This window comes from Mesoplodon mirus (genome assembly GCF_964341445.2).
Source record: "Mesoplodon mirus genome assembly, chromosome: 2".
Taxonomy (NCBI): Eukaryota; Metazoa; Chordata; class Mammalia; order Artiodactyla; family Ziphiidae; genus Mesoplodon; species Mesoplodon mirus.
Genome location: NC_138977.1, coordinates 44445492 through 44470751, shown reverse-complemented (window position 1 = coordinate 44470751; position 25260 = coordinate 44445492). Strand labels below are relative to the sequence as shown.

At 43.4% G+C, this 25260-nt stretch overlaps 1 protein-coding gene and 1 pseudogene across 2 annotated transcripts in view; one reads left to right on the top strand and one right to left on the bottom strand.

Moving 5' to 3' along the window:
• The window catches only part of FRAS1 (Fraser extracellular matrix complex subunit 1), a 471586-nt gene that overhangs the window by 241652 nt on the left and 204674 nt on the right, over window positions 1–25260 (top strand). Inside the window, exons 15-18 of the mRNA XM_082632535.1 lie at window positions 8575–8718; window positions 16954–17094; window positions 18872–19012; window positions 20536–20712. Of these exons, the coding sequence (XP_082488661.1) occupies window positions 8575–8718; window positions 16954–17094; window positions 18872–19012; window positions 20536–20712 (603 nt within the window). The remainder of the gene's footprint in view (window positions 1–8574; window positions 8719–16953; window positions 17095–18871; window positions 19013–20535; window positions 20713–25260) is intronic.
• Window positions 1533–2742, bottom strand: LOC309798636 (LIM/homeobox protein Lhx2-like; annotated as a pseudogene). Its single transcript has one exon. The product of its transcript is annotated as an LIM/homeobox protein Lhx2-like (transcript).

The following is a 25260-nucleotide window of genomic DNA, read 5'->3' as shown; positions in this document are numbered from 1 at the left end:
GATCATCCAAAATGAAAATAAATAAGGAAACAGAAGCTTTAAATGACACAGTAGACCAGATAGATTTAATTGATATTTAGAGGACATTCCATCCAAAAACAGCAGATTACACTTTCTTCTCAAGCGCACATGGAACATTCTCCAGGATAGATCACATCTTGGGTCACAAATCAAGCCTCAGTAAATTTAAGACAATTGAAATCATACCAAGCATCTTTTCTGACCACAGCTCTATGAGATTAGAAATCAATTACGGGGAAAAAAACATAAAAAACACAAACACATGGAGGCTAAACAAAATGTTACTAAATAACCAAGAGATCACTGAAGAAATCAAAGAGGAAATCAAAAAATACCTAGAGACAAATTACAGTGAAAACACAATGCAAAACTTACGGGATGCAGCAAAAGCAGTTCTAAGAGGGAAGTTTATAGCAGTACAAACCTACCTCAAGGAACAAGAAAAATCTCAAATAAACAATCTAACCTTACACCAAAATGAACTAGAGAAAGAACAACAAACAAAACCCAAAGTTAGTAGAAGGAAAGAAATCTTAAAGATCAGAGCAGAAATAAATGAAATAGAAACAAAACAATAGCAAAGATCAATAAAACTAAAAGCTGATTCTTTGAGAAGATAAACAAAATTGACAGGCCATTAGCCAGACTCATCAAGGAAAAGAGGGAGAGGACTCAAATCAATAAATCAGAAATGAAAAGGGAGAAGTTACAACAGACACCACAGATATACAAAGCATCCTAAGAGACCACTATAAGCAACTCTATGCCAATAAAATGGACAACCTGGAAGAAATGGACAAATTCTTAGAAAGGTATAACCTTCCAAGACTGAACCAGGGAGAAAGAGAAAATATGAAGACCAATCACAAGTAATGAAATTGAAACTGTGATTAAAAATCTTCCAACAAACAAAAGTCCAGGACCAGATGGCTTCACAGGTGAATTCTATCAAACATTTAGAGAAGAGCTAACACCCATCCTTCTCAAACTCTTCAAAAAAATGGCAGAGGAAGGAACACTCCCCAACTCATTCTAATAGGCCACCATCACCCTGATACCAAAACCAGACAAAGATACTACAAAAAAAGAAAATTACAGACCAATATCACTGATGAACATAGGTGCAAAAATCCTCAATAAAATACTAGCAAACAGAGTCCAACAACACAGTCAAAGGATATACACCATGATCAAGTGGGATTTATCTCAGGGATGCAAGGATTCTTCAATATACGCAAATCAGTCAATGTGATACACCATATTAACAAACTGAAGAATAAAAACCATATGATCATCTCAATAGATGCAGAAAAAGCTTTTGACAAAATTCAACACCCATTTATGATAAAAACTCCCCAGAAAGTGGGCATAGAGGGAACCTACCTCAACATAATAAAACCCATATATGATGAACCTTGGGAAGCTGTAATTCATAATCAAATAAATGTTTTATTTTATGCGTGTAAAAAAATACACTTGGAATTCAACTAAAGATAATTTCTTTTTTTAAATCACTTGTGGGGCAGGGGCAAGGGGCCGAGAATCATTAGAAAAGGCTGGTTAAGAGTCATTTGCGAGGGGCTGTGAGGCTCGTGGTCCTCCAGGTTGCCAGGCCCAGAAGTTAAGATGGACATCACGGTCTGTGGGGCTGGTCAGGTCTGTGAGGGTGGTGGGCGTCCTGGGGTGGCTGAGCAAGGCCTTGGACAGCTCCGAGGCCAGCCCCCTATGGCGTCCCCGTCTGCAGTGCCGCCTCTGTCAACTTGTCCATGCCTGTGTTTTCCCGCCGTACTAAGTTGCGCCTGAACTTGGCCTGGGCGTTCTGAGACGAGACCTGGAGGACCCGCTTGGTGAGGCCCGTCTTTTGCGTGAGCTGCTTCAAGTCCTTGGCGTCGGGGTTGTGGTTAACGGCAAAGACTTCACGGTCTGGAGCTGGTGGTGCTTCAGGGAGTTGTGCATGCACTTTGTCTTCCGGCTGCTCGGGTACTGCTGGTTGCGGTCCAGATGCCCCACATCGTTCCTGTTCCAGCTCAGTGCAGCGTTGTAGGTCACCGGGTCCACCCCGGGCCCGAGGCTCTTGCGCTTCCTCAGCCGCCCCTTCTGCACCGTGCCTATGCTATTGTAGTAGGGAAGACCCAGAGGGTTGGCCCCCGCTGCACCCAACCCTGCGCTCTTGGCCACGTCGTCATGGTTGATGTGCACGAGATACTCGCCCTGCAGCAGTGCCCCGACGTGCAAGCGGCTGTAGACCAGCCAGTCCTTCATGCAGAAGTGGTCACCCATGGTCAGCATTTTGTTACACGTAGTGCACGTGAAGCAGTTGAGGTGATAAACCAAGTCCCGAGCTCGCATCACCATATCCGAGGCCGAGATGCCCAGGTGGCAGCGGGCACAGCGCTGCACAGAGAACCGCCTGTAGTAGTCTTCCTTGCAGTAGATGCTTCCATCCTTGCTGAAACAGGTGAGCTCCAACTCCAGGTTGAGCTTGCACTCTCAGCACTTGAGGCAGCGCGTGTGCCACTGCTTGTCCACCGCCAGCAGGTAGTAGCAGTCGGAGATCTTAACCCCACAGCTGGCACAGAGTGCAGCGCGGTCACTCCTAATGGACGGCATGGTCGTCTCCGTGTCGCCGCAGTCGATGGCGGAGCTGATGGCGGGAGCCTCGCTCTTGGCCCTGCGGTCCATCTCGTCGATGACCCCGTGCACCTCGGGGCCCAACCAGCTGTGGAACTGTATCACGGGGGGACCAGCGGGGCCGGGGGCACGGCTCCTCCGCCTCCTTTTTTTAAATTTTAAAGACTTAAAAAACTTTTAGAGCCATTTTAGGTTCACAGCAAAATTAAAAGAAAAGTGCAGAAATTTCCCATATACTCCCTGCCCCAACACATGCTCAGCCTCCCCCATTATCAACATCCTACACCAGAGTGGTACATTTGTTACGAAGGATGAACCATTCTTTTCCTTTGTTTCCCTCACTAAGCACTGTTACTAAGATGCATACATGTTGCTATATGTACATCCAATCCATTGCATCTAGTTGCTGTTCTCCTGTGTAATCTGTGTATCTCCGCCTATTCATGAGGCTGAAGGTGTTTTTCATGTGTTGTTGTTGTTTTTTATAAGTTTATTTTTATTTTTGGCCACGTTGGGTCTTTGTTGCTGTGCACGGGCTTTCTCTAGTTGCGGCGAGTGGGGGCTACTCTTTGTTGCAGTGCGTGGGCTTCTCATTGCGGTGGCTTCTCTTGTTGCGGAGCACGGGCTCTAGGCGCATGGGCTTCAGTAGTTGTGGCACACGGGCTCAGTAGTTGTGGCTTGTGGGCTTTGGAGTGCAAGCTCAGTAGTTGTGGCACATGGGCTTAGTTGCTCTGTGGGTTTTTCATGTGTTTTTATTTTTCTATTATGAACTCCCTCAAGTACATACCGGTTTTCAGAACATGTAGAGACCAGGCATTCCAATGTCAGGTGCAAAAGCTTCTGTTGGCACAGGGAGGAAGGTTGACGGCAGAGACCGGTCTAGTAGGGGACAGAAACAGATGGGAGTAAAAGGATCAAAAATGATGGTGACAGATGCACTTCACTTTTAGATTTGTCTGGCATCTGTGCTTCTTAGGCTAGTAGCCTTGGTCTCAGGTGCGGCTGTTATGAGGGGAGGGGAACATAGTCTGCCCAGCATCTCGGCTTGGCCTTGTGCTTCACAGAGCTATTCTCAGTCACTTTCCAAAGGGCTTTTGTTGATGTTTTGTAGCAATTACAAGGAAAGAGCTCTAGAGTGTGAGGCCCCTGGGAAAGGCTGGAGCCCCTTTACGTAACTGCTGGAAGAATCCCTGCTGATTCTGTTACTTCCCTTCACTCCCTTTCTAAGTGAACCTTCCTTTCCCACAGTCTTTTTCACCCTTACCCCTCTGTCTTGCGTTACACTTTAATTTGCTCCCTAAATAATTTCTTTGCTTTTGATGCCACCTGAAACAAGATTTGTTAGGTCTCATAAGGTGTGCCACTCATATGACCACATACAACATTCTCTGCTTTCTCAAATATGTCATCTCGCCATATCCCCATGAGTTAAGTACAACAAATATTATTATTCCCACTTTACAGATTAGGAAAGCAAGGAACAGTGAAGTTGAGTTTAAGTAGATATTTTTTTCATCCAACAAGAGCTTCTTGTTAGAAATTTACTCACTGTCTCCTGATAATACTTTAAAACTTGGCAAGTCCTTCCTAGTCATTTGTGAGATATGAATGATCGCAGTTGCCACGACATGGATAATGAAGGATTTGCCTTGTGTGTGGTGTGCTTGCTTGTGTCTGGAGTTTGGGCTGCTTTGTGTAGTTGAGAGTGAAAACTTGGCAGTTTGGAAATCTGAACTACAGCCTCACTGATGACTAAAAGGGCCTGATGATCAAGTGTGCTAATTCCCTGGTAATGGAAGGGAAACTTATTCCAAAAGACCATGGAGAAGGCAAGGATCTGAGGCTCCTTCAGTTTGAACTGAAGGCTAAGCCCATGGGAATATGTGTCTATTGCCTGGGATCTGGGAAGGCTTCCTGGAAAATAAGAAGTGGTTCGTAGGAAGTGCTTTTAACACTTCCTTGGAAAAGGGCTGCATTTTATTCTTCGAGCAGCACAGGTTAAATTTTTTTATAGCAATCTTCTATTTCAAAATTATCAAGTATGAAAATAAGTTTGTTATTTTTAGAGTAGGATTTCAATATAGAGTTGCCAAAAGAAGAGTAATTCATTCCTTTTCATTTTGAAGTAAATTGCTCAGCAAGCCAACGCATGTCTTGTCATGCTCCAGAAAAATCAGGGGCTTTCCTAAATAAATTATCTACTGCATGTGAGATAAGACAATGGCTTTATCTTATTTGTCCTCTGTTTTAACTTACTGCTGCAATTTTCACAATATACACTTCGAACCCTGGGTGAGCTGAAATGTATCACTAAGAGAAATTATGGTGAAAAGTCAGGGACTGACCTTTTATTTTTGTAATAACCCAAATGTAATAAAAGCCCCATGTAAAATAAGCCTGCAAGAAGAGATTATCTGCAGTAGCATATGTTCAGTGTTAGAAATTAGAAATCAATTGCAAAACACAGTGGGAGTATGTCATTTTAAGAAATGACAGCTCAAAAAAAAAAAAAAAAAAAAAGGAAAGAAAAGAAGTGACAGCTCAGCATAGTCCTGTGTTGAAATAAAAATCCCTTCTGCTCTCCTGCCCGGCCATGGAACATGCCTTTTATTTGAGATGGAAAAAAGAGAAGGCCCAGCATCACATTTGGTATTCAATGTAGATGCAGCATAAATATTTGTCATCATAAGCAGATCTGGACTCCAGTATTTATTAGGTAAATTTTACAGCTCTGAATGTATCTATCTTATCATATCTTTAGACTCTGACCTCATGCTTAGTTGTTTCCATACAGAAGGTAAAAACTGGTAGGATGAATCCCCCATAACCAATGGAAAAAATCTGCAGTGCATTCACTTAACATGCATTTAATGAATACTGACTTTATACCAGGCATCAATCTGAATACTGGGGGTTTAAAACATAGCCTCTGTTTTGGAGGATATTACATTCCATTGAATGGGATTGATTTGTAACTGAATCATTAGTACAGTAGGATAAATAGCGTGAGAGGCACATACAAAGTGCTACAGAAACATAGAGGAAGGAGTGACTGACTTTGTCTGGACAAGTTCAGCAAAGCTTCACAGAAGTAGTGACAACTTAGGAGGCCTCTCAGGTGTAAACAGGATTACAGAGGCTGTGGAAGGAGCCAGAGGCATTGCTGGCTGGGTCAGTCCTGGGCGGGGCATCCAGAAGCCTTGATCAGTCACATGGCATGCTTAGAGCACCCTGTTCCATAGAACTGGTGTAGATGAGGGGGAGGTAGCAGAAGGTAGAGCTGAAATGCTAAGTAGGGCTCAGTTTGTGATGGGTCTGAGTGCCATCCCTAAGTCTGTAGCCTCTATCCTGCTCATCATTTGACCCCCATTCTGAATGGCAGCACCAGGGGTAATATTAAAAATATTTAACAAGCAGTATGGCACAGATCAGATCGGTTGGAAGGAGGGGAGACCTGAGACCCTCTCCTGTGTCAGACCTTTTGTTGTTGGAGCATGGTGTCTGCCAGCGTTCCCAGGGCTGCAGCCAGAATATCAGGGAGGGGGCCAGGATGACAGCCATTTACCAACCAGCTTGGAAGTATTTTTACTATCTTAACCGCCAGTGCAGCTGAGTATCTGTTAAATGCTCTAAAAAGCAAAACTGATCAATTCCACTGCCCTGATTAAAACTTTTACAGGATGAAATCCCCTGCCTGCCTGATACTGGTGATCTGACCCCTTTTGTCTTTTTTGCCTCACTCCCCATCATCCCCTCGGGCACTTACTCCCCAGGGCCCTGGCTCACCTGTGGCAGCTGGGAAAGCCCCACAGGCTGCACCTCGTATGTGGTAGGTGCTTCTGTCGAACACTGATAGACAGATTAGCCTGGCATGTCTTCTTAGAAATGCAGTTGGGTTTTTGTTTGTTTGTTTGTTTGCTTGTTTGCTTAGGTAATGGCTTTGAATCAACTCCATTTCCTCAGTAAGGCAGAGGCACTTAACACTGATAGACACTTCAGATACTGATTGTAATCAGTATTGGAAGAGTAGTTGAATAAATGAATGACAGACACATTTCATGTGCATTCAGGGTGGAATTTGATACTGGGATCTTTGCATCCACATATTTAGTTTTAATGTAGTGTTGGTGGCTTATCTCAACCCAAACAGTATTCTCATGTACCACTTGTAAGTAAGGTGTTAAATATAAGTGGAGTTTGTAGGGCACCCAGAAGTGTGCTCAGCAGAGTTAACAAAAGAGATATGGACTCTGCCCTCATGAACGTTATGGTCTAGCAAGGGAACCAGATAATAAATAAGTAAACTTTGTCCATCTTTGCTTTCCACCTGCCATTGTCATCTCTTACCTGGACCAGAGCAGTCAACTCTACACTCATCTCCCTGCCTGTATGCAAGTCCTTAAGCCGTCTCTACATGGCATCCAGAGAGAGCTTTTAAAAATCTAAATCGGGGCTTGTGTCTATCCTATTTAAGCCCATTCACGACTCACATTGCAGTTAGGATAAAAGTCCTAATTTCTTTCCATGGTCTCCAAGGTCAAGTTTCATAGGGCCCCTGCCCACCCCTCCAGCCATGAATCAGGCCACTGTGCCCTCTGTTTCTCACTGTGCCCCGCTATGTCCACCGGGTCCAGTCACAAGAGGAGCCTCCAGTTCCTTGAGCCCCCAAGCGCCTTCCCTTCTCAAGAACTTTGTTTGCGCTGCTCTCTGGCTCTCCCTTTGGCTGGCCACGTCTCATCCTTTAGGGTCTTCCTAAAGTCAGTCCCTTCCACTTCCACTACTGTTATTCTTTATCGAAGAGCTCTTCCTATAGCACTTAACAGAACTTGCGATCATCTCTGAATTTGTTGAGGAGAAAAGTTGTCTGAAAAGAAGGCCTTCCTGTGCAGTTTAGACCTGAGAGGAGAGGATTGGATCTTGAGATGTGCCATGCAGGCATCCTTTCTTCTGATTCCAAATGGATCCCTAAGCAAGTTACTTAGGTATAGTTCCCAAGTCACTTGTGACCAGCAAAAGCATTCTCCCTGCCAATTCTTGTCCGAATGAATACCTCTGAAAAACAGGTTATGTTCCACTGTGAAGCAAACATTTTGAAAATCAGAAGCATGGAGGGGGTGGTTAGCCATACAGACAGTTTACCAGATCTGAATATATCCAGTCATTCAGAATAGGCCTCTCTTTATAGACCTGCTAAGGTGAAGAGCAAGCATGAATAGGAATTAAAAAACAAAAAAATCAAATGCCGGAAGAGGGGGAAATGTTCAAGTCTTAAAGGAACACCTTTGGTCTGGAAACAACATATAGTTAGAAACCTAAGGTAGAAGAGAAAATCAGGCTTTGTGAGTCCTCAAGATATATATTTAGAGCAGATGCTACTGGGGGGTGGGGGGAACCAGAGGCTGAGTTCTAAGAGTTGTGAGGGAGGGGACAGGAGGATGGGGATGGGGGAGGGGGAGAGATGGGAAGGGAGGGAAAGAGCAATAGAAATCGAGCAGTACCGGGTCTTTCAAGGTCTAATCAAGGACTAGAGTACATGGCATCCCTCCTTAACTGATTCTCCATGTGTTGGAGGTTAAGAGCAATTATCTAGTTGAAACTTGGTTGGGTGGTTACAAAAGGCAAGGTGATGGAGGGCCATCTGATTTCATTAGACAGACCGTACTTATCTAGAAATTGATTCCCTTCCCTGTGATTCCCATTACTCAGTAGCCTTTGATTTCCTGTTCCAATTCTCTTAGCAGTAATTTATGGAAGTTGTACTTCTGGCCAACAGAAATAGGGTTTTTTTCTTGGGGGGGGTGTTTTTCTCCTCCTGTGGTGCAGGTATGTGCATAGTGAAGGAGTGAAAATCCTTCTTGTAAATTCTAAAGCCTTTGAAGAAAAATGGCAACTAGTCCTTTCTACCGTCTTTTGTTCCTGCAGCCTGCCACGCATCCTGTGCGGCCTGCTGGGGTCCCACAGAGAAGCACTGCTTGGCCTGCAGGGACCCCTTCCAAGTGCTGAGAGAGGGCAGCTGTGAGAGCAGCTGTGGTGACGGGTTTTACAACAAGCAGGGGACCTGCAGTGGTAAGTGTCCGGCTTTGCAGGCCAAAGCAATTTTCCCTCTTCCAGCCTCCCTTGTTTCATTCAAATCATAGCACCGAAAATCAGTGTTTCTTTCACTCAACAAATATGCAAATGCTGGTAAAATTGACGGTGTTTTAGCAGCTTACGAAACATGTTTCTTTTCCACTGGCAGAATCCCCATTAATACCTTTTTCTGCAACTGCTCGTTAGGTTGGGAGCTCTCTGTAGCCTCCTCCTGTATCTCAAGACCACGAGGCTCAGGCTGCTTGCTCCAGGCCCACAGCTGGAGGGAGAAGAGTGGGGCTTCCTTGCTCCAAATGCCAAACTCTTCATCAACACCAGACTGCCTTCCAAATACGCATGGGGACAAGACACTCTTAGGCCAGCCAAGGGCCAACCTGCCTTCAGTGTTGGTGCCACTGAATTAAAGCTGAAGCAGTTATTGTCTATTCTACCTTTAACAACCATTACAGACAATAAGAGTTAACCCAGCATAGTGCTTCCTGTGCTGAGCCCTGTCCCAGGTGCTTTCTAAACATGAACCAATTGAGAGGCAGGAATGTATTGGGGGGGGTGTGGAGCATGACCTTGGGCAAGTTACTTAATCTCTTCCTGTGTCAGTTTCCCATTTGTAAAATGGGAACAATAGTAGTACCCGTGGTACACAGAATAATGGTTCCTCAGAGATGCCCACGTCCTAGTCACAGGCATCTGTGAATATACTGCCTCAGATGACAAAAGGGACTTTGTAGGTGTGATTAAGGTAAGGATCTTGAGATGGGGGAGATTATCCTGGATTATCTGAGTGGGCCAGCGTAATCACAGGGGTCCTTATATGAGGGAGACAGGAGGATCAGAGTCAGAAAAGGAGATCTGAAACAGGAGCAGAGGTCAGAGTGATACCAGGGACGGGCTATGAGCATGCAGGCAGCCTATAGAACCTGGAAAAAGACAAGGAAATGGATCCCGCACCCCCCTGCCAGAGCTTCCAGAAGGAATGCAGTCCTGCCAATGCTTTGATTTTGGGACTTCTGACCTCTTAAGCTTTATGATAATAAATTTGTGGGGTTTTTTTGTTTTTTGTTTTTTGTTTTTGCGGTACGCGGGCCTCTCACTGTTGTGGCCTCTCCCGCTGTGGAGCACAGGCTCCGGACGCGCAGGCTCAGCGGCCATGGCTCACGGGCCCAGCCGCGTGTGGGATCTTCCCAGACCGGAGCACGAACCCATGTCCCCTGCATCGGCAGGCAGACTCTCAACCACTGCGCCACCAGGGAAGCCAGTTTGTGTTGTTTTAAGCCACTGAGTTTGTGGTCTTTTGTTACAGCAGCAATGGGAAACGAACACACACCCAGCTCAGAAGGCTGTTTCAAGGACTGAGTTAACGTATGCAAGGCATTGAGCACAGTGCCTGGCATGGAGTAGGTGCTATGTGAGTATTTAGTGTTTAATCCTCACAATTTTGTGAGGTAGTTATTATCATCCTCATTTTTCAGGTGAAGAAACAGAGAGGTTAAGAAACCTGCCTAGGGCTTCCCTGGTGGCACAGTGGTTGAGAGTCCGCCTGCCGATGCAGGGGACACGGGTTCGTGCTCCAGTCTGGGAAGATCCCACATGCCGCGGAGCGGCTGGGCCCGTGAGCCATGGCCACTGAGCCTGCGCGTCCAGAGCCTGTGCTCTGCAACGGGAGAGGCCACAGCAGGGAGAGGCCACAGCAGTGAGAGGCCGCGTACCGAAAAAAAAAAAAGAAACCTGCCTAAGGTCACGTAACTAATAAGGGGCAGAGTTAGAATTCATGCTAGGTCTTCTGGGTTAAGATCTTAACTGCCTCGTCGCTGCTCTACTGCTCCCTGTAATGTGATACCTCCTTATGCACCTCTGCCCATTTTCCCCTCTCTTCTCCTTCTCCTCTCCCTTGATCCTCCTCTCCCCCTTCCTCCTTGTCTTCCTATCAGTCTTTAGATCAGCCGGCTACCCCTATGGACATTGCCAGGTCCACAGGTAGGCACCTGACGGTGAATGAAAGGTTTGAATCCAGTTTATCGTGATGGCCATACCTGTTGAAAGGCCTGATGACTTTTTTTTAATAACTGAGTCCACTAAATCAATAAAAAAATGTGTAGCCCATAAAACTTTCTTGAGTTATTGCCCTCATTTTGTTTGCTGAGCAGGGCAACAGCACAAATGAGATGATCTTTGGGACCTGACAAATCCACTTGTCCTAGGGAAGGGAGATACCCCCTGGCAGCTGCTTGCTTAAAGCTGTGCAGGGATCCATCAGCATCGCTGGTGTGAGAAATCTCACTCAATATGGACAAGTCACAGGTGGCTTTTGTGTGGATTCAGGAGAGAACAAGGAAAGAAAGGCAGGCTGCCATTACCCTGAGCATTTTAATCTTTTTCTGCCGACATTGCTTTCCTGCTCAGTTAAGCCAGATGTATTCTCTAAAGGTCAGCAGATGTCAAATCTGCACTAACTTAAAGGCCTGAAGGCATTTACCCTTTAACTCCCCAAGGAGGCTGGCTACTGTCACTGACAAGGAGTGGTGACACGGACCTGCTACCGAGACGATATTATCTGGAATGAGAAAGCACCTTTTGCTAGGGATGCGTGTATGTAAAAGGAGGGGTGGTTAGTGTGAGCCTGAAGCGGTGAGGGGTGGGAGTCTACTTGGGCAGAGAGTGAAGAAAGCCAGGTCTCCTTGCAGACTGGAAGAATTTTGAAAAAAGACTACTGAACAGGTGGCTTAGGGAGAGAGTACACATCTGAAATGCTATCTGTATACATTTTGAAACAAAGCAGAAAGAGAACTTTCAAACAGGAGGATGGACCATTGTTGACATTAGTCAGCCAACCAATCAATTGATCAATAGGTAATTACTGAATGCCTGCCATATGCTTAGCAGATACAAGACTTTGTGATGCCATTGGCATTGATCAGTGGCCCTCTTTGACAGACAAGGCTGGAGTTTAAACTTTTCATGAAATTGTTCGAGTTCTCTAAGTTTGTATCAAATGCCTTCAGAAAGGTTCATATAAATATTTTCTAAAGCAACAGTGAACCAGGTCGCTGATTGGTATCGGAATGTTAATTAAGATGCTAATAATGCCGACTTACTTTCAATTCAGATTAGTACTATTTGAGATAAAGACCAGCTGGTGTTGGTTTAATAATTTATAACCAAGCAACCCATATCTGTAGAAATCTCAAAGTTGAGTGCTGAGAAAAATCCAGCACAACCTGTTATAAATGGTGCTATGCCCTGGCTGAAAGAATTTACAACCACCAAGTTTGTCTGTGGTACATGCTTTGAGTTTTACAAATATTAGATATAAGGCGTGGGGAAATTCAAAGGACAAAACCTCCTCATTCTTTAGTCATGTAAGTACTTGAGCTGTTATGAAGGGCTTTTCTGACTCTAGCTAACACAATAAATCAAAGCAAGTTCAGAGGTTTCTGTTAGCTATTCTCGCTCTCTTCCTTCCCCCTCTCCTTTTTTTCTCTTTCCTTCCTTTTATACCGATTTCCCTTCCTCACCTAGGCAACTATTTTAATTTTTTTATCTTCTTGTTTTTATGGGCTCATGTAAAATGGGTATTGTTTTCAGTGAGTATATGTATATGTATGTTTTTCTTAAATGATACCATGTTATAGAGTTCACGTTGTTCTTTTTTCACTCAGCGGTATGTTTTTCAGATTCACCCAGTTGCTATATCATCTAGCCCTTTGTTTCTCACTGCTACATAGTCCTTCCTGGTCTGCATCCCCTACAGCTCTCCCATCTGCTCTCCCAGGGACGGGATCCCTCACTTCCTTCCATCTGCACACCACCACTAGGGAGCACCGGTGAACAACCTCCGACATGTCCTTTGATGAACTGGGTGGGAGGTTCCCTGGGATGGATGGATCATCTGAGAGCAGAACTGTTGGTTTCTTTTAATTTTAATTTAAATTTATTCTTTAATTGTTGACTCTGCATTTTCTTTATGTGATAAGTAGTGCCAGGTAGCTCACCAGCATCTACCCTCCCAAGCATAAGGGCTCTTTCATCTCTACATCCTGGCCACCATTTGACATTATCAAACTTCAGTTTTTTTTTCTGGTCAGTAGGTATACAGGGACATCCTATTTTAATTTGCATTTTTCTGATTATTAATGAGTTTGAGAATATCTTCAACTCCTGTTGGACTTTTGTGTTTCCTCTTTGATAAATTGCTTTTTGATATGTTTTTCCCATTGTTTCATAGGCCTTGCTACCTTTTTATTGTTGATTTTATGGAATTCCTTGCACCTTATAGATATTAACTCTGTCAGTCATAAATATGCAAAGATTTTCCCATTTCGTTACCTTTTAACCTTTAATGTGGTGCCCTTCGTTGAACAGAAATCTCTAATTCATCATTTTTCACTTTAACATTTTGCTTTTGAATTTTTGTTTAAGAAGACCCACCCTGCTCAAGTTCACAAAGAAATTATACTGCAATTAATAGAAGAAATTCTATTAATTTCACAGTTTTTTCTTTATGTAGGTTGTTGATCCATCTGGAGTCCACTTCTGTACATAAGTTTAAGTAGTGATCCAGTTTGATTTTTTTCTCCATTTCATGATCCAGTTTTCCCAGCATCATTTAGTGATTCAATCTAACCTTCTCCATTGATCCTTATTGGATATTAAATTTCCATATGGACATAGGTCTGTCTCTGAGCTGTTTGAGTAGTCCAAATTTCTATCACATTGTTTTGCTTTGTTTTGTTGTGTCCCTTAATTTCTATTGCTTTGCAGTATGTCTCAATGTCTGATTGGGCAAATTCTCCCTTTCTTTCATCTTCATTTTTAAAGTTAACTATTCATGAACTTTAGAGTGTTTATTGAATTACTAATAAAATTCAACTGGAAGTTTTATTAATATTGTATTGAAGTTATAGACTAGTTTGGGGAGAAATGACATCTTCCTAATAATTTTATTTAAATTTACAAATTATACGCCAAGTATTACTTTAGGTGTATCCTAAAACATTCGTTCTGTAATGTTTTTATTGTTGGGCAATTCCAATTTAAAAAAAATTTCTGCAATTCTTTATTTCTGGGAAAATCCACTTGGCTTGTAGATTATTCAGTTCTGTGGATATGTCAGTTCTAGAATAGAAGCTTCAGAAGTTTCTGGAGGGTAGGAGAGAAGAATGCTTTTTAGATTCATTTTTGCTTCTTTGATCCAGCTATGCGTTGAGGGGATGATTTTCTTTTTATCTGATATGAAGGCCACTGTCTTTGTCCATTTACTGAAGATTATCTTGCCTTACCTGTGTGCTTCTAGAGAGATGCTGAATCCTCTAGGATGCAGGGTGGAACATTTGGCCCCATCAATTGCCATCCTTTTCCTCAAGTTCTTGAAATCTTTTTCAGGAGGTTAGTATGGTGTAGGTGGATTAAGAGAACAGACAGAATAAATCTCAGTAGTTCTCTATTCCTGAAACACTGATTCTCTGATAGTGAGAAGTTTGTTTTGCTTGTTTTTAAAGAATTTAGGCAGTGAGCATGGAATAGATTGAGTCATAGACTTACCTGCAGCTGCATTCACCCTCGCCTCCCTTTTCTACTCAGAAAAGGAGGACTTTCTCTGTTCTGTTCAAGTCTAATCTCTCCATCTGTACTTTTGAATGTAACTCCCCTTTTTTCTCCTAGATATGCTTTCAACAATTATCCTACCTCTTCTCTTTTTAAAAACCTTTCCTGGGGTCTATATTTGCTTTGGGCTTTTACAGTATTGGAGAGACAATACATCTCCTTACCGCCCCCACCCCCGCTTTTTGATTGGAGTATAATTGCTTTACAATGTTGTGCTAGTTTCTGGTGTACAATGAAGTGAATCAGCTATATGTATACATATATCCCCTCCCTCTCAGACCTCTCTCCGCCCCTGCCATCCCACGCATCTAGGTCTTCACAGAGCACGGAGCTGAGCTCCCTGAGCTATACAGCTATCTATTTTACACATGGTAGTGTATTTATGTCAAACCTAATCTCCCGATTCATCCCACCCTCCCTTTCCCATTCTGTGTCCACACGTCTGTTCTCTACATCTCTATTCCTGCCCTGGAAATAGGTTCATCTGTACTATTTTTCTAGTTATTTCCCCTCTATACCCTTGCATTCACAGCCAGGAGCTTTTAAAGGAACAGCTTACAATCATGACCTTCACTTTCATTCTGTCTGATGACTCCACTGAAATGGTTATGGCACAGGTCACTCGTGTCCCAATTTCTAAGTGAAGTGAACCCTCTTCAGTCTTTATTTGTCCTCTCTGTACTGTTAATGTCTTCCTTCTTGAAATTTCTTCCTTTCTTAGATTCTCAGCCACCACACTCCTGTTTTCTCTCCTACCTTTGGATTATTTCTTCTTAGTTACCTTTGCTAATTTTTTTCTTTTTTCAGTAAATTTTGGCACTCTCCAGATCCTTGACTACTTCTTTCTTATCCTTCATGCTTTTACTGAATAAATCAACTGATTTCTGATTTCAACAACCCCTATGTGATGACCCCCAAGCCTCTCCCCTGAGTCTCAGAACTCTAAATCAGGCTGTTTATTAGACTGCGCGTATCCCAAACTGAGTCTGTCGTAATCCCCCGCTCTCCTTTTTGTGTTCCTTGAGTGGCATCACTCGTCTCCATGCCAGACCCCAGGCAGCCATCTGAGACACTTTCACCTACACAGCTCTCAAATCCATCACCTCATTCACAGCCTTGATTCAGCTCCCAGTCATCTTGTTCTGTGAGCATTGCTATGCTATTCCAGCAAGGCCCCCAACTCTCCTTCCTCACCCCTCCAAACTGTCTCCAAACTAAAGCCAAAGTGATCTTTCTTATACACAAACATAGCCATATTTTTACCTTGTTTAAATCTGTGTAGGGACCATGGACGTCTTTCATAGGATGAGAGTTTGGCATACAGGTTACTATGGCCCTTCCCACTTTTCCAGCTGAATGAACTGCTGTTTCCCAGGATTTCCCAAGCTCTGGGCCTGTACTCGCCTCACGGCTTTAGCCAGGAGTACATTCCCATCAGCTTGGCATGCTCTGACTCGCTTTCCAAGACAATGCTCAAGGGTCATTTCTTCTATGAATCCTTTCTTAACCTTTCATACCTCCTACCCCACACACATTCTGTTGAAATTTTTATTGTGTCTGTACAGACCAATCTGAGTGATATGTTTAATATTGCTAATATTGCATATGTTTATCTCCCTCTGGTAGACTTAACAAGCCCCTTAAAGCAGAGACCAAGATGATTTGGGTTTTGTGTCTCTACCACCTGGCACAGTACTTGACACAGAGCTTAAGAAATGTTTTGGGGGCTAAATGAATGGATAAGTGAATGAGTAGATCCTGGAAGGCTGTGTGAAGTTCAATTATTTCATCCAAATTTTGTAGTATGACCTTGCTTAGTAGAACTCTGAATTCCTGAATTCTCTCTCCAGCCAGGGTTGTCAGATAAAATATAGGGTGAAATATTTGAGACAAACTTAAACTGAAAAAGTATTCATTATTTATCTGGAAATTCAAATTTAACTGAGCATTTTTATTTGCTAAATCTGGCAACCCTACCGCCAAGGCTGTTTTGACTTTTTTTTTTTAATAAATTTATTTATTTATTTATATTTTTAATTTTTGGCTGCATTGGGTCTTTGTTGCTGCTTGTGGGCTTTCTCTAGTTGCGGCGAGAGGGGGCTACTCTCTGTTGCAGTGCGCAGGCTTCTCATTGCGGTGGCTTCTCTTTTTGAAGAGCACAGGGTCTAGGTGCACGGGCTTCAGCAGTTGTGGCTCGTGAGCTCTAGAGCGCAGGCTTAGTAGCTGTGGTGCACAGGCTTAGTTGCTCCGCTGCATGTGGGATCTTCCCAGGCCAGGGCTCGAACCCATGTCCTCTGCGTTGACAGGCGGATTCTCAACAACTGCGCCACCAGGAAAGTCCAGCTGTTTTGACTTTAAATCCCATATTAAATTGGATACACTGGTAGGTGGGCCTCAGAGTATTTGTTATGCTTAGTTTAATGAATAATTATTTGTTTCTCCTTCAACTGCGAAAACAGAAACGTTGGAATCAAGGAAATAGAACTTAGCTGAGCAGCCAAAGAATGTGATTACTATGTTGATACCAACTATGGACGTTGTAAAGAATAGACTTTCACTTCTCCCTTTGCTCGCTATTGATTTTCTTTGATGGGTTTTCCTCCCACTTAGCTTGTGATCAGTCCTGTAAGAGTTGTGGCCCCAATAGTCCCAGATGTCTTACCTGTGCTGAGAAGACCATGTTGCATGGTGGGAAATGCATTTCTGAATGTCCTGGTGGGTACTATGCTGATGCCACTGGCAAATGTAAAGGTAAGACATGGGTAATTGTTATTATCGTCATCATCATCATAATCATCATCAGAAAAGTATTTAATACATGTTTGATTATAGATGGTGCTATATGCTGCTCATTTGGAAGTTTGTGTGCATGATGGAAAAATGGCAAGTTAAAAGGAATATCTTTTCCTTATAGAACCTATGGGTATCTAGTACACATTAGATATCCAGTGATCTCATCATTAGAGATCACTGGATCTTTTTGAAATTCCAAGAACATCTTTAAAATCTTTACACAATCCTTGTGTACTTGTAAACCATCACTAACTCAGGTTGTAGGTGTGACAGAATCATTCCATAGATGGCATTTATAAGCACATATATTGGCAGCTACAGCACACCACAAAAATAAAATTAAAAAGTAAATCAAGTTTGGTAGATTATAAAGCTGAAGTGTGTACCTATTAAAATTTTGGTTTTATGTGCTATTTATGTAGTGTTTCTTTCAGATTCATACAACTTAAACTATGAAACATTCCCATCTGAGATGGTAACTTATTGCTGCCTAGGACACCTTGATTGCCCTTCTTCTCCAAAACAAACACACATATTCTTACTTCCACCTGTTGGCAGGATATTTACACCTGTTCCACACCTTGTCTTATTAACCTCCTGTTTGTTTGCCAACCTCTTTACTTATACAATGTTCATCCCTTTTCCTCAATATCCTGCCCTCAACGGTCTGATCCTGTCCCCACACTCCCCTCTCCCAGCTCCTGACCATGGTCCTCCAGAGCCTTCTTTTTTTTTTTTTTTTTGCGGTACTCGGGCCTCTCACTGTTGTGGCCTCTGTCGCCGTGGAGCACAGGCTCTGGACGCGCAGGCTCAGCGACCATGGCTCACGGGCCCAGCCGCTCCGTGGAACGTGGGATCTTCCCGGACCGGGGCACGAACCCGTGTCCCCTGCACCGGCAGGCAGACTCCCAACCACTGCGCCACCAGGAAAGCCCTCCAGAGCCTTCTTGCAGTATCTGACTCCTGTCCCTTAGGACAGCATGGTACCATCTGCCTCTTGGAGCCAGAGATGTCCCACTGTTACCAACCAGGACAAAAGCAGCAGAGACGCATGCCTGACATTGCCATACATAGTGGTCAGATTCTTTAATATAATTCTTACTTAGAATCCTAAAATGTCCAGTTGTAAGTGTCTTAAATGACCATTTAGTCCAACCTCTTGCCATACATATGCCAAGTAAACTAGGCCTGGGGAGACCCAGACTTGGTTAAGGGCATAAGTTAGGGGATAGGCCTGTCAAAATCCCAGTGCTCCCAACATCCAGATCCATGAACTTTCCCCTCTTCCCTATTCACATGGGAGTTTTAGGTTCAGACAGACCTAGGGCTAAATCCCAGCTCTGCTACTAATTAACTTTGTGATCTTGGGTAAATTTTTTAACTCCCCAAGACCTCGGTTTTCTCATCTGTAAAATGGGGTTAATAATACCTACCTCATAACGTTGCTATGAAGGTTAAAAGTGGCAATATGTATAAAACACTTAATACAAACATAAATAAAGGGTAGCTAATAAATAATTGATAGAACATGGTGAAAGATGGATAATGGGGCAATGTGGGCAGTTCCGGTGCTATAACCACCTTCGAACACATATATCTCTTGATTTTGTGCAACAGCTGAAGGGGGATTGAGTGATAGATGAGAGGGCTTCCTAGCACATAAGGAGCCTGGCCAAGAAGTAGGCACCCTAGTCACCTCAGTCCCATTGTGTTCCCCTCTTCCTCTATTCCTCAGTTTGTCACAACTCGTGTGCCAGCTGCTCAGGACCCTCGGCCTCTCACTGTACAGCCTGCATCTACCCCCAGGCCCTGCGCCAAGGCCACTGTCTGCCCAACTGTGGAGAGGGCTTCTACCCTGACCACGGGATCTGCAAAGGTATCACTGGCGTCATCATCATTCTTGAGAGACTTTCCCATCACAAGGACATAGATATAAGTTACTTTTCGGGGCAACTTTTCCTCTAGTGTATCCTATATGGTTATGTATGCATTATATGCTTTTTTTCATTACCAAGGGATAATCTGAAAAATCACATTTGAATATTTGTGAAGACACTCAAAAGGGTATGATTTTTCTGGCCATCCTTTTTTTTTTTTTTTTTTTTTTGCGGTATGCGGGCCTCTCACTGCAGTGGCCTCTCCCGTCGCGGAGCACAGGCTCCGGACGCGCAGGCCCAGCGGCCACGGCCCACGGACCCAGCTGCTCCGCGGCATGTGGGACCCCCCCGGACTGGGGCACAAACCCGTGTCCCCTGCATCGGCAGGCGGACTCTCAACCACTGCGCCACCAGGGAAGCCCTTTCTGGCCATTCTTGAGAGGAATGTCATTCCCTGTACCGTGGTACATTAAAAGAACCCAACTCTTATTTCCTTCTTTTTCTGTTCTCTGACCGTTGCTAATGTTTTTCTTAGTCTTCATTTTGTTTTTCCCTGAAGAACTTCTTTTTGTTAATGATACTGTTGAGCAAACTGAGAGTTACTAGCAATGCCTCTGGGTTGAGTAAAATGGAAAATCTTCAATAGCTGTTTGCCAAAAAGGCTTTGGGCTCATTGGGAGGACAGTCTCATTTGAGTCTTTTGAAACTAGAACATTGGGAGCAAACACTTTAATTAAGTAAGGTTAATTTATGTTTACTTATACGTAGGGCACCTTGGAAAAGAATGTGAGAACAGTTACAAGAAAAATATTTAAAACAGGGATGCTGCCATAAATATTCCGAAAAAGCAAATTTAGAGAATCTTTTAAAGGACAGTAGAGTTCATTATATCAGAATGTGGGCAGGAGAGATTTCGAGTACTCTCTTTGGCTCTGATTTTCACCAGTAGCCAAGGAAAACCAGAAACTGTGATGGATTGTCAAATGCTTGCTGCTGCTCTAAAGGGGCCTCTTCCTTGTCTAGAAAAGCAGCCTTTCCTCACATAAATTCTAAGATAAATTTGTTGCCTGGACCCCTCTATAGTGAGTGTTGGATGCCATAATGGACAGCAACACAACTACCATTTTTGCACAAAATACAGTAACGGACCTTATATAGGAATGCTTCTTAAAATCTCCCATGAAAACTGAGGCTGTAATGTTAAATCTTCCTCCACTGTATGTGAATCTCTGGAGAACCAAGCCAATATTGTCCAGTTTGCTTTTTTTTTCCCCCGTGATATAGCCCGGCAGCTCTTCCAGGACCTGAGAGATGTGACTAGCTAACATCACCCTCATTTGGCCTCTCACAGATATTGTGTTATTATCACCTTGGGCTTTGTATAGAACATTAGAAAAACAGTTTCCTGAAAAGATGTATCTGCTGCACTTTTCTGAGTGATTTTGACTTAATTAGGGACTCCCCTAGATTGCAACATCTATCTGATCCTTGGATTTTTCCTGCATTTTATTCCTCTTGGCAGGCTGTCATTCCTCTTGCCTGACTTGTGTGGGTCCAGAGCGCTCTCAGTGCACCCAGTGTAAGAAGCCAGAGGAAGGACTGCACATTGAGCAGCTCTCTGGGGCAAACATCACCTCTGGCCAGTGTCTGTCCCAGTGCAGAGCCCAGTTTTACTTGGAGAACACTGGGCTGTGTGAAGGTAAGTAAGCCTGATTTGAGGAAATGTTAGGTAGCTTCTGGGCTTACCTGTTGAGGGAATCCTGTGAGGTGGGACCAAAGCCAGAAGATCTTGGCTTTCCCATTACAGTGGCTCCTGGATGCTTGTGGATGGAGCAGAAGACCGACATGCAGAAGAGTGGCCCCCACTGATGTCCTCCTTCCCTTTGTGCATAATAGGTGATCTTAAAGAGCTCGTTGCTTTTACCCCACTGTCCCCAGAGTTACACTCTCAGAAATTCCTGGTGGGAGTTCTTTCAGAGACAGTATGAGTAATCGAGACAGACTCGGAACTCATTGTAGAATTCCGTTTCTTATTTGTACAATTTGCTACTCTTAATATGAATTGGTCTCTTCAGGGAAAAATCTGGACTTCTGTCAAAATTTAGAAGTGATTCCTGCCATCGTTTTGGCATATCATCTACAGAGAATTGATGCCATCCTGAATAATTTGACTCAGAGCTGGGTCATCTATAAGTGGTTGAAGATGAGATGAAGGGGAGATACATATAATTTCTTGGGAGGTAGGGGAGGCCCCCCCTCTGCTCCTACAAGAACGTTCCTTGCTATTGGATGAAATTTTTAACTCTCAAGCTACTTGGGAAAAAAATTCTACTTATACTTTTCATTGTAAACATATGTTCATTAAAGAAAATTTTGAATGTAGAAAAAAGTAAAAAAGTAGTCTGCCCACCATCTACCAGCTAAACCCAGTTGCCTTTACTATTTTGCTATAATATATCTGAGTCTTTTTTCCTGTCCGCTTTGAGTTTTTATTTTTGCAACGTAACTGTAAGCATACTGCAGACTCAATTTTGTATTACAAGCTTAAAATTTAAAGTGGCTTCAATTTTACATTGGAATGTACTCCCACGTGGAAATGCTGGATTTCAAGGTTAGGTTAAAAGATTTTGGACACAGTGAGTTATACTGCATAGTAGAAATATGCAGAATTGGAATACAGAGACCCCAGACCAGACACTTCAGCTGTCTGAGCCTTTGCATCCACAGCATTAGAATAGGGATAATTATCTTTCACACAAGGTTTTTTGTTTGTTTTTTTTTTTTTTTTTTTTGCGGTACGCAGGCCTCTCACTGTTGTGGCCTCTCCCGTTGTGGAGCGCAGGCTTCGGACACGCAGGCTCAGCGGCCATGGCTCACGGGCCCAGCCACTCCGCGGCATGTGGGATCCTCCCGGACCGGGGCACGAACCCGCGTCCCCTGCATTGGCAGGCGGACTCTCAACCACTGCGCCACCAGGGAAGCCCTCACACAAGCTTTTTGCCAGGATCTAAGGAGGTGCAGAGTGTGAAAGTGCTTGGTAAATTGTAAAGCCCCCATGATCACTTGGTATAAATTTCGGTCCATATACTCAGGTATTCACGAACATTATAAGGGTTACCCGCTGCTCCCTGGGATGCACCAGGCTCCAGGGGTTTTACATGGTGTCTAAAATTCGGGGAGGGTCTCTAGTCCCCAGACATGCTGGTTTCCACCCATATATGCACTGCCCAAACTTTCCATGGTCCCTTAAACTCTTGTGGCTCTGTTTCCACAGCCACTTACAAAATATGGGAATCTTTGTCACTAAGAGTCCCAATGCCTTCCCAAAGCACACACCACAACAGCCTTCCCTTCTGATCCTAGGACAAATAAAGAAGAAATCTTCCCAGGTTACTCAGAGTGGTTAACCTCTGCCTATGGTTTTGATTGCTTTCTTAAAAATGAAAAATAAGGAATTTAGAGAGGGATCAGAAAAGAGAAACAAAAATAATGAATAATTTAAAAGTTAAATTGTTGAGCTTCCCTGGTGGCGCAGTGGTTGAGAGTCCGCCTGCCGATGCAGGGGACGCGGGTTCGTGCCCCAGTCTGGGAAGATCCCACGTGCCGCGGAGCGGCTGGGCCCGTGAGCCATGGCCACTGAGCCTGCGCGTCTGGAGCCTGTGCTCCGCAATGGGAGAGGCCACAACAGTGAGAGGCCCACGTACCGCAAAAAGAAAAAAAAGTTAAATTGTTAATATAAATTAGAGTAACCAGGGTTATTCAGCCAGAAAATAATGTTCCTGTTGATTTGGTGCACACCATGATGCAGACACTGTGAGAAGTGCCTTATTTGGTTTTTTTTTTTTCACTAGGTCCTGATACCAGCCTTATGGGGTCAGTGAACAAACTTAGGTTAGATGAAGTTAAGGCTGTAACTTGCTCAGTGTCATGTAGCCAGTACAGAGTAGAGTCCAGTGGGAACCTGAGTCAGCCAGGCTCCAGCAGCCATCCACTAAACCAGCATGCTACTATAATATGGTCGCTGAAGGGGCAAAAGCACAGCATCGCAGTGCTGTAGGATTGAGACGTCTTAAATTTCAGAAAGCATCCTTGACCAAGGGGAATGTTCTGGGAATCCCTTTTACAGACACCTTTTTAAAAAGATTAGAATCTAATCCCTCTAGAATGATTTAATTATGGTCCCCTGTGAAAGGGCTAGATTGACCTCTTGAGGACCTTGTAGCCCCGAGATTTTATGCTAATTCACACACTATTGTTAGGTATCACACATATAGCTCTCCACTCACATTTACTACCAAATCCCATGCAATCTCTGCTAGGGAGATTGTTGTACTCAGTTTATTAGTGATGAGAATGTGGTAGAAAGAGGCTAATTGAGTTGCCCAAGATTCCACTGGGAAGCTGAGTACAACCATCAATTGTTACCAACCTTACCTAAGTATTAAGTGTGTTGATTGATGTATTTCCTGTCACTCGTCCCGTATCTCTGGCTACCTTTCTGCCTTCCCACAATCTGTTCCATTTTCAATTCTGCCGAAGCCTCGTCTCAGAACTCAGGCCTGGGAGCCCTATGAGAATGCATTGGGCACGCCTTCTCACACACACGAGAAATACCCTCTCCTCTTTAAGGAACGTTTTAAAAGGCTGGAGTTTTTGTGTGTGCCACTGAGAGTTGATTTTTACAGACCTTTTCATCTCAAGTGCTTTTCTATAAAGAAGACAAAAACCAACTGTTTTCTGGAACTCTCCCTCTTGCTTTCTTTGAGACTGCAGCACAGAGGGACTAGAATATTGCTGCGGCTAATGAAAGTGAGAGGCAGATGCATTACAGGAAGAAGCAATTTACTTTAGAATCTGGAAATTGTCGGAAGTTATTATAAAAGTTTCTACTCTGAGCTACATGACAAACCCAGGAATTATCTAGTGGAAGATGAAGCAAATTTACTCAAGATATTTGACTAAGATCCAAGTCTGTGATTGAAGGATGAAAAAATATAAAATTAACAAACAGTGACCAGAGAGAATATTGTTTATTATTAGCTGGAGAACAGTCTGTCTTTATTCATTCCTTCTACAAATGTTTCCTGAGTATCCCCTGGGTGCCAGGCATTTTCTAGGGACTTGGGGTGCCCTCGTGAATGAGTCAGATGAAATCCCTGCTCTCATGGAATTTGTATTCTAGTGAGAGAAACAGAAAATAATAAATGAATAAGAACAGCAGCAACGAAACCCACAACATACACTTGGCTAGTGGTCTGTACTATGAAATCCACATCAGGGAGATGGGGAAGACAGAGGGGTGGGCTGAGGTAGGCTCCAAAGCAGAAGCATTTTGGTGGGATGGGGACAGAAACCTGCGTGTGTTTTTCCTGCGTTTTTTGCTCACTCTCAGAAATGAACTTGGGTACTTCAGAAGATGGAGCTTTGACTTTATGCTTCTTTTATACACAGCCTCTGTGTTTTCAAAGTGTAGCTAGAATTGCTGGTACGAAATAAAATCTGTTACTAATTGTAGAAGATAATTTGGAGGTGTTTTCAGTAGTCCTCCAAAACTGTACATGTTTAAATATTAATCTTGAGTATTAGCTAAAAGAAGGACTTCAGTAATTTTATCCAGAGTTCATCTCACCTGTTTAACTGATTACTCACTAGCATTGACAGATTCTAGTTTCTAAAGCAAACAAAAACCCCAAGAAACACCTGTCAGTACCCTTGCACAAATAAAACAAAACAAGTTAATAAAAACCAGGCCTTCCAAAACAAGATCAAGGACCATCCCTTACTTTTTCATTCATCTTCCCCACTAAGCTTCCATGCCTCTGGGAGCTGATGTGAGTCTAAATGAGGTCTCCAGGGTAGAGCTGGGTAGGGACCCCTACGTTGCCCAACTCAGGGGCACTATTCTCATGGTAATTTATGTGACTGGTGACTTCTGGAGTCATTTAGTGACTGGGCGGCCCAGGGTGGATGGACAGGAGGAAGGACCTGGGACTCCTGTCACTGGGAGGCCTCTCCTCTCTCCTATGGGTATTCTTAAGATCAGATCAGATTGCTCAACTCAGTCTCAGGTTCTCCTTTTAAAAAATCCTGTATTTTTATTTGCTAAATCTGGGTAACCTAGTAATAGATGTTTTTGGTTTTTTTGTCTATATTTTTTAAGTTTCTGTAATATGTAAAATGCATGCAATGTGAAGAAATAAAAATTAGGATTTCTTAGAAGTTTATATAATCGAGAGATTATATAAAA